We start from the raw sequence: 16,914 nt of genomic DNA, 5'->3' as shown, positions 1-16,914 counted from the left end.
AGTGTGTATCACATCCTTATTCCTCCGTTCCGATGCTTTGTAGAGGTAAATGACAAAGCAAAGTGTTCTGCCTAGATTATTATCAGCCGTAAGTACAGAAAATCTAAAGTGAGATGGAAATTTACAGAACTTGGGTGGAATACACTCTTCTCTCAACTCGGTATACCTACGACAAACAAGTACAAAGTAAAGTTCGATCTCATCACAGTAATATAACAAATTGCATAGAGAACTGCAGTTTAAAGTACCTAAATTTATGACACTTAAGACTCGTCTAAATCTGGCTAAGGTTTCTCTATAACCTGTATGTCTGAGGTCAGAGAGATATGGACTAGTTGTATGGGAAAAATGTTCGAGAATATTGTCAAATGCATCTGCCGCTTGATATGATATATGTCAATGCAATCAAATTACGAATAAAATGCACCCTAACATTTGTATATAGTGGGAGGACTGAACGCGCGTGCAAGGATGAGAGAGCGTGGATGACGAAAGAGTGTAAGTGACGAAAGTTTTCAGATTGCGTGTATGAATGACGTAAAAAAAGAGGTACAACAAGGACATAACTGAAGGTTTCAGATGGCAAACAATAATCAGTGAGTAAAAAACCTCAGTCTTTAGAGTTTGAATTAATAATAATCGTTTTTAAGGCCGTTTTTAACTAGAATTCGGAACATAGGTGGGAAGAGAAACCTGGATACAAAATATGTCTGAATGACTGAATGACTAACTGACATTATTTCAGGAGGCAAGTACAAGCTCAGGCCGCCGCTAACCCCCCGCCACCTCCCCCGCAGCCGGCAGTGCCAGGTGAGTACTTTAAAAGAAATGTCTAAGATCCATACACAAGGACTGACTTTACATTTGTATTATAGATGTATATGAGGTCGAGTTAATGATAATCCAATTGCCTACAATGGCGTCTTATTACATCTCATTCATTCTCATGTTTGTTGCAGAACCCGACAGCACCACTCCCCACTACCCGCAGCCTCGTCGCCACCCGCGGACAACACTCCGGGATGGGCAGCGCCGGCTGCTGGAGGCGGAGTTCCAAAGGAACCATTACCCCGGGGTGGCTGTCCGCGGGGATCTGGCCAGACAGACGGGGCTGTCGGCCATAAGAGTGCGGGTAAGCACAGTAAACCGGTTAAAAGCCTAGTCCACTAGTTGGTAACTAAACGACAACGACAACGACGACTATTGCGAACGACAAAGAGACAGACACCTATTAACTCTTTATTAACTCTATTAACTATTGCAAACTCAAAGAGACAGACACCTATTAACACTGTGCGCTGTGTTTCCAGGAGTGGTTTTCAAACCGCCGGGGGACGTGGCGGCGAGAACAGGCGGCCAGAGCAGACGAGTAACCCTCTCCTTCTGTGGGTGAGACATCCCTATAAAATATTGTTTATGTTGGTTAGATCTGTTGTTCCTTCAGGGAAACCATCATGCATCTTTGTCTGGATAATGTTTAAATGTTTACCTGTAAAACTCTAACCGGTTATTTGCACATAAGATTTTCAAACTATGGACAACTCAGTATAAATTACATACATATGTTCCGTTTTAAAGAAAATGTAAAAAAAAAAAAAAGTATATATGGTAACATTGACATACAGAAATATATCCATTATGTTAGATTGTTCTGAAGAACCTGTGGTTTGTTATATAGAAGTAGCAGATATCCATTTTCTTATTAGACTTTATATTTGAAGAAGACGCACATTATTACTTTCCTGCAAATCTTTAAAAATTTTTAGGGTTTTTTAATTGTGCAGGCTGCAACAAGGATAAATTTAGATGTGGTAATGGTGTGTGTATTAACTTGGACAAGAAATGTGATGCAGCCAATGACTGTGGTGATGAGAATGCATCAGATGAAAAGGATCCAAGCTGTGCCTTGTATTTGCTCTTCAGTTTTGGGAGTTCTAGCTTTGGTGAATTTACTCAAGGCCACACAGGCATAGAAGATAAGACTGACTGGCAGATTGGGCAAGCAAGCAGCATGTCATTCTCAGGACTTCCACATACAGACTGGGAAATCCTCTGGACATTTCTTGTTTGCAAGGTCTCACAACCCTGGAGACACAGCCTGGCTCATTTCTCGACCATTTGGAGCGACAGCAGGACAGAACTGCCAGATGAAGCTTTTCTTCTACATCTTTGGCAGCAGTGTGCATCATCTCAGCATCCTGTACCGCACACACAATGCTGGGCCTCCTGATGGGCAGATCTGGACAAGTGCTGGTCAGCAGGGCCCCAAATGGCTGGAAGCTTCACCCCTCATCAGTATTGCAACACCTTTCCAGATTATTATTGAAGCATATGTGGTCATGGCCAATCAAGCTATTGCCATTGATGATGTATCTTTCACACCTGATTGCCAGCACAGTGTTACCAGCCTGCCACCGATGCCAGTCATTACAACAGTGACACCAGTGACTCTTGCAACTGCTGCAACCAGAACATCACAACCTTTGCTACCAGTGTGTAGAAACACTGAGTTGATGTGTGATGACCAACTGCAGTGTTATCCCAAAGCTCAGTTGTGTGATAACAAGAATGACTGTAATTTTCTCAAAGTTTAAAGAATCATTTCAGATTTTGTACAGTTTTAATTTGCAATGTTTTATTGCTAGGATCTTGCCTAGTGTAATCAACAATTGAAAATGTTGTTTTCATCTCTGTTAACAGTCTGGCAGTGCAACTGACTGTTGAGCACTGCGAAGATGAAAAGATTCTTGCACAAGATTTGCACGTTGCTGGCAAGGATAAAGACAAGCAGATGGAGGCAGTCAAGGATAAGCATTATCCATCTGTCCTTACAGACAACAGATCATCTCATCTGCAGGTTATAGAACCTGAAACTGATCCTTGTGTGGTGCATGCTAAAGCTCACGAAGATGCACATGACCAAGTTTGCTTGGCAGTGCCTCCTGTTGTTGTAGGTGACGTAGAAACAGATACCAGCAGTAGTGCTACATCTATTTCTGTTCTGAGAAGTGACCAGGACATTCAGTTTTGTCTGAAAGTGAATTTCAAGACTCAAGTTGAACCCAGAGATGGTGCATATGAACCGGAAAGTACTGTCGAAGCATTAGAGGATGTATGCATAGAGAGCTTGGTACTAGAACCTTCTGAAGCAACAAGTCCAGCCAGCATTGTGGAGAAGGTAGATCTATCACTGCCTGCTCCTTTAAATGACGAGCAGCAAAAGACTCCCCTTGATGTCAAGGAGCTTTGTCCAGAAAGTCTGGACACAATGCAAGCTTGCGTGGAAGCCTTCCAGGAAATGGAGCTCATTATGATCCTGCATTACTTGGATAAGAACCACAAAATGCATGCTGAGGCTATTTATGGCCCAGCTCGCTGTGCTCCTTCTTTCCCTTCTCCCCCAGCTCCATGGTATCCTTGTCCTCAAGAAGAATCAGTTCATCTTGAGGATCCCATTGCTGAAGAACCAGCTGACAATGAAGCAGAAGCAGAGTACCAGCAGCAGGAAGTCCTAGACATGCCTCAGACCACAGCCACGCAGACCGAGGTTGTCCAGCAGGAACTTCAAGAGATCATTGCCGAGCTTGTGCAGAAGGAGAGAGAGAATGAACAACAGTGGTGCAAAGTGCCCCATGCTGAGCATAAGAGGAGGCATGACTCAAGCTTCTCACTGCAGATCCGAGGATGGCTTGGTGGTCAGCATGTTTCCAGCGCCATCCACAGCCCTGTGTCCAATGGTGTCTCCTCTGCTGAAGGCTTGCCCAGTGCAAATGCTACCAGATCAGGTGGTAGCCACTTGCTTCGTTCGATATCAGATGCAGCTGCACTGGCCAAGAAGCTTGATGTCCTGAAAAGTGGGAGGAAGATACAAGAAAAGAAGTCGACCTCTTTTGGGAAACGTTCAGGGAGGCTGTATGGTGGTGTTTCAGCCAGTGTCAGTGAATGGGACCTTAGAATTCAAGAAAGGTCTCATGATGCTGGATTACATGATGGAGAGTCACAGCGGTCTCAATCGCTTCAGCTTCTTGAACATTTCGGGAATACCAAGGCGGAGTTTAGACCATGTTCTTCATCTAGTAGTAGTTGTGGCACAGATACAAGTGTTAAAGGATCGGAAAACCTAATTTCTGATGTTAGCAGTTCTGTAGCTGCTTCAGCAAGCACCAGCTTAAGCACATCATTAGAGAGACAGAGCTCTGTGGCTGAGACCACACTTTACAGCAGTGTCAGTTCACTGCAGAATCAGGCATCTCTTGGTGGGGAGAGACTCTCACAGCTGTGTTCGTCTTGCTCATCAGCTGCTCAGGAAGGAAGCTTATGCACCAGCAGCCTTGGCAAGTCTGATGAACATAGGACAAGCACCAAAGCCTCATTCAATGCTGGGTCTTTGATGATGAGTAGAAGAGATGAGCCACATGCTGCAAGCACTGGGCCTACAGCTGTGCTTGCAGAGCAAAGCAGAGGTGAAGAAGTCTTTTCTCGGAGAAAGGCTAGTTGTGTGAAGATTGGAGGAAAACTTAGTGTAGCCCTGCTACAGAAGGAGAGCAAAGTCATTGAACCATTACAGTCAAGTTGTGATGTGACTGCAAATGCTCTTCCCAAGCTAATTTGATCACGTAGCCTTCGCAAGTCATCTTCAGATATCATGAGTTTTCAGAAGGCCTTGATGGAACTAAAAGAAAACAGTGATGCTTCTCTTGATAAGATTGTATGTGAAGACACATCAGACACTTCTCTTTCTTGAGCAAATCTGACCAAGTCTTCCAACAAAAGTGAAATGGCTAAGAATTCAAACAGTTATAGAGACTGTGTCCTCTCCTAGCAGCCTTTTAACATGGATTGCCAGTTTTGTCGAAGAAACAAGCTTCTGTGCTTTGTTTACATTTTTTGTTCTGGAACTTTCATTTTACCAGTTTTTTTCACATGCAAACATTGGAGAAAGGAGAGCACTAGTCAAAGGATGTGTAAAGGACATTTGCTAATTGAATGTGGACATGTGGTCTTGAATGGGTAACCTGAATTTAAAGTCTTTTGTACATGTCTTCCTCTGTGATCAAAATATGTGACAATGGCCTTCTGTACCAATGAATACCAATTAGGCCAACTGTTTGCACATTTGTTTTATTGAGAGAAAAAAAGTTGCTTCGGCGAAGTATCAAGAGTAAACAATCTTTCCTAGCATCACCAGTGAAGGGCAAACTAGTGGTATCATGATGACAGTATTTGTTAAATTTAAAAAGAAACTTTTTGTGACCAAGACTTTACTTGTGTGATTCTGTTTCTGTGAAGACATTTTGCGAGTTAACCTATAGGACAATGCCATTACAGATGTTTAATATTTTTAAAGCAAAGTAAGCGAGGAAGTATGACCTTGACTTCAAAAAGACTTGCATAATATAAAAATTATACAATTCATGGTTTTTCCAACATGGAAGGCTATTAAATCTGGTGTTTCATGGCATTGTATGTATAAATATGTTGAGAGGTTGCTGCCAAAGAAGAAGGAGAAAATTAAGGTCTGGCCTATAAGTTTCTCACTGGGGTAAAAAGGATTGTGAGCAATTATCAGTGGCATTCTCTTACAGTGTCAGCACTGACTTGCAGTATATATATGTATAATTTCTGAACAAAATAATTTATGGAAAGAAACTACTTTTAAAAAAGAAAATGTTCTGTGAAAAATGTGCAGGTGAGTTACATATTTCTGAGATTTCTCACATTCATTGCAAAATCTCCACATCACTTGCGAGACTTCTGTCAAGGAAATATAAAAACTGTGTAGTGAATTTGGAAAGTGTGATGGTGTTGTGAAGATTATTAATTGGTTCTCCAGACAACATTATTCATCTGCTATCACAATATTGTAATTTATCTACTTGCATTCCTTTGAATACAGACATTTCATTTCATAATTAAAATGTTTTTTTCAACTCTGTTCCGTTTTAAAGTGAAACTTATAATTTATCAAAAGCAATGTATGCAAAAGGCTGTAGCACATAATTAATTACAACCACATTTTCTGTCTAGTGCTGTTACATGTATTGTAGTGAAGTTTGAAGGTGACAAAGTACCATATATATTTTAATGCACATACTTCTGTGGTAATTTACATGCTGTTTAGAGGAATGCACAAAAACAAGGTGCCCATCAGCATAAATTAACAAATTAAAATGAAATTTAATGATAGCAAAAAAAAAAAAAAAAAAAAAAAATAGAAAGAAAAGAGAGAAGAAAGGGAGAAAGGTGGGTTTGTTTGTTTATTTTATTTTATTTTTTTATTTTTTTTTTTTGGGGGGGGGGGGATGGTTAGGTTGTGGAGCTTCTCGCTGGAGTGCTTGCAGAATACCTATTTTGAAAAAACAAAAATGAGTTCACAAACCATTAGTGCAATTCCACCTTTTTCCTCCAAGGGCCATTTTATATATAACATTATTCAAATGCCGTAAAAATTATCTACTTACAAATTATAAAAATTAGCGGGTTATGTATGGTCAAGCTGTAGTTTCGCCAGAGAGTATATATGTCTATACTTTTTGAAAGTGAAAGTACATTAATAATAATAAAAAAATTATTTAGTAAACACACCTTCATGGCATTTACAAAGTGTCGACATACACGCACGCACACACAGTGCACGTGCACAAATAAACTAAAAGTCCAGGTATACGAGAGCCCACGACAGCCAACACTCACTGTATCGGTGACAGCCTCTAACCATTGCGCCACCGGGGCGCCCTGCCGTCGGAAAGGGAGATTATTCTTGTCCTCCTCGTGACGTCATGGCGAGAATTCAACAGGAAACCGAGCTGTAACTTTGTAGAAGTGAGATTCGTTTTAAATTATCTAGATAGATTTCATCCTTTGTAACTTAAAGGTACTTTATTTCTGACTAATTATTTGAGGTGATTAAATTTTGCTACAATTGCTTTATGCTGTTTCAAAAGTGAAACACGTGTTTGTTGGGAGTAGTGAAACAGTAAACAAAACATCAAGTGTATATGTTGTTTATATAAACTTATATCTGTGTTTGATATATGACATATGATACGTGCTGTTTTTACATAACTACAACTGTGGAGCTGTGTAATTAAAAGTGTTTCTTTTCCTTTTTAGAAATCGAAACATTCGTTGATCGCGGAACAGGATTAAAGTAGAGAGAACAAGAACCGAAGATGGGCATTTTTGGACAGATGAAAAGCAGAAAGAAATCGGTAATCACTGCTTAATGATTGTGTGTGGTTGTGTGTATAAAAGTAATTTTAATTTGAATCTTACTGCGGCACAATATGCTTTGAGATGAAAAAAGCTGGTAGAAGCTGACGTACGGTAGCAGTTGAGTGAGAAGGTAATGTAGGATGAGCTCAATATAAAATATGTTTTTAAGAAAACAGTTCACGTTTTATGAAGCATGATCATCACAAAGTAGTCTATGATGATTGTAAATAGTACAAATGCACCTAATTTTAAAAAGCCTTTATGTTTCAGCAAAGGCAAAAGAAAGGCAAGAAATTTAAGCGTGCACAGAAAGCTCAGGTAAAAACACAAGTTATTCCAGAACTGATTATTGAAGATGCCGAACTGTTGAGCAAGGAAGTCATTAAAAATAAACTGTGAGTGTTCATCAGATGTTTTATTAAAATGTTAGTGTTTTTTTTTAATTATTATTTCAGGTTTTTATGACACTTGTTTTTCAGAGTAATACCAGGATTTGCGTTTTGCGCTGTTCTTGCTTTTACATGATTTCTTGCTGGATTTAGAAGTGTAGAAGTACTACCTGTATAATTACAAAGTATAGTTGTCATGCTTAAGGTGATAAAATGTATATTAGTATCTTCTGTGGTGAACAGTAATGCTGAAATACAAATTAGATTTTTATTCAGATGCACAATTGAGTTTATTTCTTTCCTGGCTGTGAACATTGTTAGTCAAGTTAGAAAGGGGTTTTAAAACATTTCAGATATTTAATCCCCGAGCAATTTCCTTTTTTAGCTAATTTAACTAATTTTAGTTTTAATTTCAATCATCTGATTGCCATTTGAACTTGCAGCAAAAATCCTAACAACAACATCAAGCTATCAAATAAAAAGCGCAGGAAACTTATAAAAAGACAACTACATCGACAGCATGAACGTGAAAGAGCAGAAGCTGATGGTATGTTCATAGAGTGACATGGTTTTCATTCTAGTTTAATTTAAGGATCTCTAATGGCTGTAAATAAAAAAAACTGCAGATGCTCAAGCTGCTTGCAGAGTTTATCCAATCACTTTCCTTTTTTTATGCCAAGGGCTATTTAGGTATTTATAACATCATTTGAAGACCATACAAAATTATCAGTTTAAAAATTAGCCTACTATATTTGGTCAAGCCATAGTTTCTTGACAGTGTGTTTTTGTAACTTGTACGCTTGCAGCCTGCCTGTCCTCTGAGTCACCACAATGCAGGCTGTGTACAACTGACGAGAAGAATACATTTTTGTCTGGTCTATCCCATAATAGCTATTTCTTACTTTTCCCCTCAAAATTTTGGTTATTTTTATGATTAACTTAATGTACATTTATGTTGCTATGATTCTCCTAGATTTGTTGAATTTTAAGTCCCACCTGTGGCTGCCTTGGCCATTCCAGACCAAATGGTTTCATAGGCTGGATATTCACCACCCCTGCTCTAGATCTTCTTATATTAAATTTTAACATTGATACAAGAAAGCAGGGAATAAAACCATTTTCACAGAATATATGTTTATTCTAAAGAGGCAAATACTGATAAGGAAAAATTGGTATGAAATTAACTAACAGGTCACATGATCAGGTGACCACTTGCATTGGCTGACCCTCTAATGCCTCTGTGTACAAGAGTATGGCTGCATGTAATTTGTGTGAATTTTTTTTAACATAAATATTCTTTTTCTCTTAGTTGACATGAAAGAAGAGAGATCAAAAAGAAAACAAGCACCAAAGGCGTCTTCATCTACTGCCACAGTAACCAGCATGGAGACTGATGACAATGACACTGTTGATACCGATGGTCAGGCCACTGGCACAGAATAAATTCACTCACAAGAAACATGGGCTTCTTTCTTTTTATGAGCTGGCATTTATTAAGTTCTGTAAAAACCTGGGGGAAATAATTAATGTCTTTTTTGTTCCTGATCAGTTATTAAATGAACAACTTAAGTACCCACTGAGGAGAATTCTCACAATGTGTTCTTAATGCCTGTGATTTTCCAGAAGGTGTGTGTTGGAGAGTATAGCAGCAATAGCTCCTGTTGGTTCTATCTTAGGTAATATTTATTTTTAATATCCAGTTTTGCACTACAATAACTGATATCTGGAGTTATGAAAGGAAAAATGAATCATGGTTAAAAAAAATATGTAGTTTTTTCCTCCGGTGATTTATATATACATAAACATTTTGGATCAAAATGTTTTGTTTTTGGTCATGGGAATGTGCAGGGAAAAAAGATGCTGTCCAGAATTTATAGATAAGTAGTAAATTTATTTTTCAGCATTCAGTATTGTCATCAAAACGGACCACAGTGACATAAAATACTTTTAAAGTTGTACGTAACAATGGTGCTGAAGGAAGGCACTAAAATTTTTGGATCAGAAACAACATAAGTATGCCTTTCTTTCTTCATGGTTCTCCCTTTGTTCAAAATACATCTTAACAGTTTTATTAATAAGCTGTCATCTGCATCAAAAGACCATTTCAACAATCTTGATTTTGAAAAAATCTTGGAAAGCAAAAAAAAAAAGAGCAGTTTATAAATATCACCTGCTAAAATAAAAGCTTCAGATTACTCATTTAAAAGAAATGGCAAAATGATTCAAATGCAAAGAGCCTGAATGCTAGTCCACAAGGCAAACAAAAAAGTGTAAAAAGGTTAGGAGGTGTCGAATATAAGGATGGTCCCCATCATGAGTAAATTTTTATTTCCTGTTAAAGCTTGAAAATTATTAATTAGCCAGTATAACTTTTTCTAGATGGTGATGTCATTTAAACCCATAAAAAAATTGTAAAGGTCAACTGTATTATCCTGGCAACAATTTTAACAATGGTCTGCAAGATGTAAACAAGTAAATATTTCATTTTGTACACATAGTGATGATCAAATTCAAATTCTGGTAGAACTTCTAAGAGGGAATGAAGAGATAAAAATGTATTCTATTAAAAACCAGTCTCGTCATCCTTAATATAGTGATTAATGTTTGATCAAGCAATGTTAATCACATTTTACTGATTTTGAGATTTACATGATGATATTTGGACAGTTATGTTTGTCATGCAGTCCTTCATAGACAAAGCTTTGGGAAGATAACATGGAGGTTGTTGGGAGTGTTAGATATGTCTCTCTTTTCTCAAGGCCAGCTTTATGTAAGTGGGGGCTCATTGCCTCACCTTCCCCAACCCTCTGGGAGTCAGGTACCCATTCCCGCCAGCGGGAGTGGCTGGGGGAAGTTTTCTGTGCTAAATGGGTATTGAAGAAACATGCCTCTCAGTTAGGGTGCCAGCGCTCTAACCACTCGCCTGTCCACTTGTCCAAATAGAGAGGACAAGAACCATTATCATGTAATTCACTATGCAGGTCATCACTATTTGCAAGCACAAATCTCAAAAGGCAAAGGACTAAGATTTCATAAGGTAATATATACTGAAACGTATGCCCTGAAATGGAGATAGGGTCATAAACATGCCACCTGGACATAAGTTGTCCTAACCTTTCTCTGCTCATCAGTGATGGTCTGTCTTAAAATACTTTTTCATTTTGCAAATACAGATGAATAGGATAAAAATCTTCCACATCCCTACTTTTGTGCAGTCCAAATGAGTTTATCTACTCATGAAACTGCTAACTCTACTAAGGACAGATTATGAAATCTTGCAAGAATAATGTCTACAGGAAAGCTTCAAGGTATCTGAATATTTTCTGAAATCATTATACTGTGGTTGATTAATGCATTGTCAAGTTGTCATTTAAATCTTGATTGGAGAGCATTTTATTAAATGTACTCATGTACAAACACACACACATAAAATCTACATTTGCATTGTAAAATACTGTAACAGTTTCGAAGGTAAGATGAACAACAAAGTGTGAAAGCCCTTTGCAAGTACCAAAAATAGTTATCTGGACAAATAATTAAGATCCCATCAAAAATACATAACAGAAAAAGATAAACTGATCCTTTTCTTTAAATCATCCACATTATGTACAACATTTTCTCGTATATAAGACTCACTTTTACAAGAATTTATATCAGATTAAGAATCACAGTTGTGATTGCAATAATGGCTAAAAGAAAATAGAGGTTAACAATCACACATGCATTTCTTAAAAAGAATAGTTTGATTTTAAAATCAATGGCCAGACAAGATTGGTCTAGGGCTAATGTCCTTCAATTCTCAGTCAAAAGCTATTGATGACTTATCCATAATTATTAAAAATGCATCTTGTGAACACAGTGATAAAATTGCGCTGATGATATTGTCAAAAGAATGGCCTGAATCATCAGAGAGCTTGCATATGATTTGCTGACAAGGCTTTAGTGGAAATGTAATAAAGACTGCTAACAAGTCTTCAAAGAGAAGCATAGTGCAGTCTATGAAAAAATAACTTACAGGTAAGTACCTTGTAATCTATTCATTAGGATATCCTTATCATATGTAATTTTATGATAATTACAAAAGCATAGACAAATTTGTCTCTTTCTCACCACAAAGAAAGAGTACAGGTGATAAAATTTAAAAAAGTAGATGAATCACAAATTTAACACTAAAAACAAGCAGATAAAAATTTCAACTTCAAAAGTACCATGAGAGCTGACATAAACTGGACAATGTTTATTCCACATTTAAAAAAAAATAAAATAAAAATTTCAACTTTGAAACTTCCATGAGAACTGATGTAAGCAGGATGATCTTCACTTTTGAAACCTGCTGCTAACAAAGTTGATCAAAGCTGTTCATAGAAGTTTGCTCTGGCATCAGGTTAATAGATTAATAAGGACTCTTGATAACATATTGTAGTCACATATTTCTCTGGAAAGATTCAAGGAATTGACTGTGATTGTCAAATGGATAAAGCAAAAACAACAATTAAAAACACCTGATATGAACTTGAACTGGACATGACTTCATCTTTGAAGATCAATCCTCTCTGCCTGGTTTTTTGTTCTTCTTCCCAAGTATGCTCATCAGTCCTTTGCTCATGAAGTAGGGTTTCTCTACAGAGCCATCGTTACGCTCCAAGTCCTCCACTGCAAGCATATAGTTACTTGAACTGAAGTGCTGTATTTTTCTGATTTATTTTAAGTTTATTGGCAGTGGACAGGCTGAATGTATTTTATGCTTAAGGAGCTCAAGAAAGATGTGTACAGTTGTGCACATTCATATGCATAACAGGGCTTACTACTTTTATGTACAAATTGCAGAACAAAAGAATGAATAATAATGTGTAAACTTGAAACATCATTTATATGAGTTTTAGGCTCAGGGGTAAAATAGAAATAGTTTGACTTGACACTTACAGAAACACAAGAACAAGGTGTCCACGGCCATGCTGTAGACGTTGAAGAAGTTGCTGGTAATGATGTAGGACCCAATAATAACAATCTGTTGATAAACATTTACAAGGTAACAACCATTTCTTCCTATTACCTTTTCTAACTGCTAAATTGCTTGATGTATAACCAGCTTATGCATTTGTCAGTTGAGTGATTTCCACAGAAGGTTAATGGTAAAAAATGGCAAAGTCCTTAGAAAAACAACAAAATTAGTAACCTTATTAGTAAGAGAGAATAACCCAAAATGAAAGATTGTTTCAATAATTTGAAGGCAGCAATTAATCAGATGCTTTATGTTGCTCTATCCATTGAAATTGTACGTACTATGATGGGAACCAGGTAGAAGTTAAGGACTGGTTTGTAAGCTGCCAGGAAGGATATCCCTCCATCAAAGAAGAAATATGTTCCAACACCTGCAACAGTTTGATACCACTACCTGTTAGTCTTTCTTAAACATAAACAAAGTACATATTATAAAAGGATACATACTGAAAGAATACTCTGCTTTTCATCAGGTGATTGGAAGACTGTCCACAAAACAAAAGATGAAGCAAATGTCATTTGAAAATAAACAACAATTTCTTTATCCTTGGAGGCTATTATGTCTTTGCTGCAGATCTTAGAGCTTCATTTGTTATATATACACAATACTTTAAACATGTTTCATCTTTTTGAGCTTGTTTTTAAGTAACTGGTAGGCAGTGGAGGTAAACATACCAACAGCTCCCATGATGACCAGCTGGCTGACAAACAAAACAAAGTCTGTGACCTTATCGACCACCACCACCCGCACCACATTACGGAGGATCAAACTAAAGGCATGCATGGCAGACTTGCAAAAAGTTCTTGCCATAAATAGCAATCTGAAACAATTGAAAACACAGGAATGTTAAGAACCATAAGCTTACCACTCATAATTTCAGATCTATCACAATCTGACCTTCAGATTTTCACAATGTAAAATGTATATGTTTAAAAACAAAGTCTGGATGAGGTATTCTTTTTGCCAAAAATAGCTGTCCATAAAAATGAACATAGTATCTTGCATTTTTCAGAATTTTGGAAGCAATCCCTGCTTGCTTTTCTGCTTTCAGAAACCTGCCAGATTCATATATTAAAGTGTGAAGCAAAATCTTGTTTACCATGATGTAGGCATTCTTGTTAATAAACTTGAGAAACTTTTCCAGGCACCAAAAGCAGCATTTGAGGCACCTATTAGAAATATTTTAAGTATGAGCAATGAAGTAACTCTGTAGAAGTGAAAACATGGTTTTATTTTGGTTAGACTACAAAGGAAAATTGAAACACCATCTATATAGGCCATAAAATATAAACTGCTATTAGATGGGAAGGTCTATATGTGTGTGGGGTAGGGGAGAGGGTTAAATCCCATAATGCACCATCATTCAGCTTAATAATTTATATTTAGGATTTATAAACCATATTTTGGTTTGTTTTTTTCCTTTATGATTGTTCATATATAAAAGGGTATGACCAAACAACAGCATTACATCATTGCAGTTACCATGTATGTCAGTCTTAATTTTTTTTCTTCATCTTTGCAAAACTCATTTACCCATTCCTGTCTAGTCTTGATGCCTACGACACTTCTGTCAGATTTATTTGTACCTTTAGTTTATCATTCTAGAATATTAATTTGCTACAGGTTTTATCATTTTTCTCAGACATTTGCATGGCATGGCATCAGTTTTCTAATCACCAGTTCCTTATCAAATATAAATATAGAAAATCTGAGATAAATTCAGTTGGTGGCTTGGGGAAGAGGAAAAGGAAGCACTTAAAAATATAAAACCTAAATCTGTGTGTCTAGGTGCACAGTTTCTCAAGATTTTTGTGATGGAAAGGAATCTTGTCCAAAATTTATTCTCTAGATTTAAAAGGGTTAATAAGTGTGTCATAAAGAAAGAGTTAAAATAAGCAAACAAAGCAGCCTACTTTAAGAAGAACTTTGCTACAGGGTTCTCGCTGGCTTTCAGTTTAGAATCCAGATACTCCAGGAACACACGGATTAGCTGCACAATAGCAATCAGCAGTGAACCAAAGGCCAAGGATCCCAGGTGATACCTGTTGACAATGTATATAAATGATTACAGATATGTGCATGAATAGTCATTAACTGACTGAAAAATAGATATGTGATGATTACAGGTATATATAAATATGTGAAACTTTCATGAATCTACAGCAGATGGATCTGGAGGCAGTAATTAAATTATAAAACATAACATAGGTAACAATGACTATATTGGAATGTATAAATGTTATACATGTGTGAATATATCTATAGAAACAAACATTAAAAAATAATACGACTTAGGGACAGTTGTCACATGCACACACCTGGGTACCAGTCTATATTTCCAGCTGTACTCAGGTAGATGCTATATTACTTCAATACCATTCTTTAAATATTTTGAAGGCAGCCTTATGAAAACATCCATCGCTTTGAAAAGATGAATATTCGACATGAGTATTGAGGTAAGGACACAGTAATAGATTTAGCTGAATACAGACAACCTGTTAACTGCAAACATTTTGCACCATAAGTTTAAACAGCGAAGAGTGTGAGTTGTTTGGAGGGTTCTAGAGGGATGTTTAAGACACTGTGTGTATGCGATTATTTCTGGGGATGGAGTGGATGCTTGAATAACAATGAAGTACAATGTATTATTAAATTTAGAAAAGGCCCATATTGACAGATCTGTCTTGTGCTGTTGTTGAAATAAAAGAACATATATACATCTCTCAAATGTGTGAATGATGTAAAATACATGTGTGTGACATGACAGTGAATACTGCTCACAGACTCCCTTTGGGACAAACCTCACCTGAGACATCTGCCCAAGGGAGCTCAGTAGAGGAAATGTTGGGATATCTTTGCTCTTGTCAGAAGGCCCAATAGTAGGATGCAAAGGCTCCTGCTAGGGTCATCTGACCAAAGCAATGACAAAAATTAACCAGCCAGAACAGCATAAACAGGCAGAAGATCTGCAGTATATGGTGTATCTGCACATCAAATGGTCACACATTGTTATATATGTTTATAGTGACAGTGGATAGCTGGAAGAACAAAAACTGGCTTGACATGTTATAAAAATTTTTACCTTTATATAATCATTGAAAATTTATTATATAAAGAAGCATTTCTTTACTGTTAATATTTTAAAATATTAACTATTTGATTAAGCCTGACAATGCATTTCCTACAAAAGTTTTCAACAAACTGGTGAAAGAACAAAATCTGGGTTTTTTTAAAACTAAGGTTAAATCAAACCTACAGGGATGCAAGGTTTCTGAATAGTACATTACAGTGACAATGAGGTGCCAAAGATTCAATAATGTCTTACAATGAGAAGCCAAAGAATCAATAATGTCAATAATTTACAGAGAACTGTAGCCTATATAACTATTTGTCTACTTACTCTCCTCCAGCATACCGTAGAGTGCTACAAATGTCACTGCCATTTTCCTGTAACAAATGTAACAACAAACAACCTTTTTTATAAGACAAAAATGGTCAGATCAAGCTGTTAAAAGTTTTAAACATTGCACAGATTTTTTAAGACAGTTCAAAGTTCTTCAGAGCTCTCAGACGTACCGTGCAATGAAGTATTCCTCTGCTTTTTGCTTGATCTCACTAACATCAAGGTTCCATTGAGCAATGTTATATTGTTCTTGGCCAGATCACTGGTCTTCCTAGATGAAGCTAGAAATCTTTCTCATCAGTCATGAGGAGAAATCACAAACATTATATCATCAAATGAAAAAATATCAATATGTGCATAGGAAGATACTTGGCTTTTCGGGAAAGAAGAGGGCAAACTCCATGCTGATAATAAATGATATTAATATTCTTGCCTCCTCAGTATCTCTTTTGAGGAGGAAGCTGCTCCTTCCCCTTCTCTGGCCCCAGTTCCTATACCACTGATATTTTTCTCCACTGTACGTACTACATACTGCACACTAAGGGAAACTGCAATAACTAAAGAATACTTTTTTTGAATGATTTTTCTGCCAGTGCATCTGCATGTCTTCATTCAAATCTCTGCTGTTAGGACACATTAATCTGTATTAAAACTGCATATAATAGTAATGAAAATGGTAAAAAAAAAAATCAAAGATATATTGTGTAAGAGAATCTCTTGCCTAATTTTTGGCTATAGTCAAACATGACAGCTGCATGAGTGTGTTGTGTTTGCAGATTCATCGAACCCCCTTCTGTGGGCTTTCAATTTGCATATTTTCAAGCTTTCACGCACATGACTTATAAAATATAAGTTCATTTAGCTGTGTTTCTTCACACTCAAGTCAAAACTGTATGAACAATTAA

General features: G+C 37.0%; 3 protein-coding genes across 4 annotated transcripts; 2 read left to right on the top strand and 1 right to left on the bottom strand.

Annotated features, from left to right (window-relative positions):
• The first annotated feature begins 539 nt into the window (after positions 1 to 539).
• On the top strand, positions 540 to 5,826 carry LOC112575400. Its single transcript, XM_025257255.1, has 5 exons — positions 540 to 596; positions 746 to 810; positions 960 to 1,132; positions 1,311 to 1,389; positions 2,701 to 5,826. The coding sequence occupies exon 5, from the start codon at positions 2,792 to 2,794 to the stop codon at positions 4,610 to 4,612; it is 1,821 nt and encodes a 606-aa protein (XP_025113040.1). The 5' UTR covers positions 540 to 596; positions 746 to 810; positions 960 to 1,132; positions 1,311 to 1,389; positions 2,701 to 2,791; the 3' UTR covers positions 4,613 to 5,826.
• Positions 5,827 to 6,695: 869 nt separating this feature from the next.
• Positions 6,696 to 9,173, top strand: LOC112574644. 2 transcript variants are annotated; one of them, XM_025255831.1, is made up of 5 exons: positions 6,696 to 6,822; positions 7,114 to 7,211; positions 7,486 to 7,610; positions 8,048 to 8,151; positions 8,914 to 9,173. In XM_025255831.1, exons 2-5 carry the CDS (start codon positions 7,173 to 7,175, stop codon positions 9,045 to 9,047), a joined length of 402 nt encoding a protein of 133 aa, XP_025111616.1. In that variant the 5' UTR covers positions 6,696 to 6,822; positions 7,114 to 7,172; the 3' UTR covers positions 9,048 to 9,173. The 2 variants fall into 2 exon arrangements, with proteins under 2 accessions (XP_025111616.1, XP_025111617.1); XM_025255832.1 differs by having other exon boundaries at positions 6,776 to 6,874.
• Positions 9,174 to 9,474: 301 nt separating this feature from the next.
• On the bottom strand, positions 9,475 to 16,049 carry LOC112575776 (choline transporter-like protein 4). The gene is given in 9 exon segments (XM_025257792.1): positions 9,475 to 12,257; positions 12,528 to 12,612; positions 12,888 to 12,976; positions 13,281 to 13,404; positions 13,406 to 13,426; positions 13,706 to 13,775; positions 14,520 to 14,648; positions 15,413 to 15,434; positions 16,007 to 16,049. Coding segments are annotated over 9 exon segments (693 nt in total). The 3' UTR covers positions 9,475 to 12,147.
• Positions 16,050 to 16,914: the final 865 nt, after the last annotated feature.

The sequence above is a fragment of the Pomacea canaliculata genome, linkage group LG11 (genome assembly GCF_003073045.1).
Source record: "Pomacea canaliculata isolate SZHN2017 linkage group LG11, ASM307304v1, whole genome shotgun sequence".
In the NCBI taxonomy this organism is placed as follows: Eukaryota; Metazoa; Mollusca; class Gastropoda; order Architaenioglossa; family Ampullariidae; genus Pomacea; species Pomacea canaliculata.
The sequence above is the reverse complement of the archived record's forward strand: the minus strand, read 5'-3'. Positions and strand labels throughout refer to the sequence as shown.

Bases quoted from the DNA above. Each gene is read 5' to 3' on its own strand.
- LOC112575400 (XM_025257255.1), top strand. From the start codon at position 2,792: ATGGAGGCAGTCAAGGATAAGCATTATCCATCTGTCCTTACAGACAAC.
- LOC112574644 (XM_025255831.1), top strand. From the start codon at position 7,173: ATGGGCATTTTTGGACAGATGAAAAGCAGAAAGAAATCG. The intron at 7,611-8,047 runs GTGAGTGTTCAT...TTGAACTTGCAG, and splicing joins GAAGTCATTAAAAATAAACT to CAAAAATCCTAACAACAACA. The intron at 8,152-8,913 runs GTATGTTCATAG...TTTTTCTCTTAG, and splicing joins TGAAAGAGCAGAAGCTGATG to TTGACATGAAAGAAGAGAGA.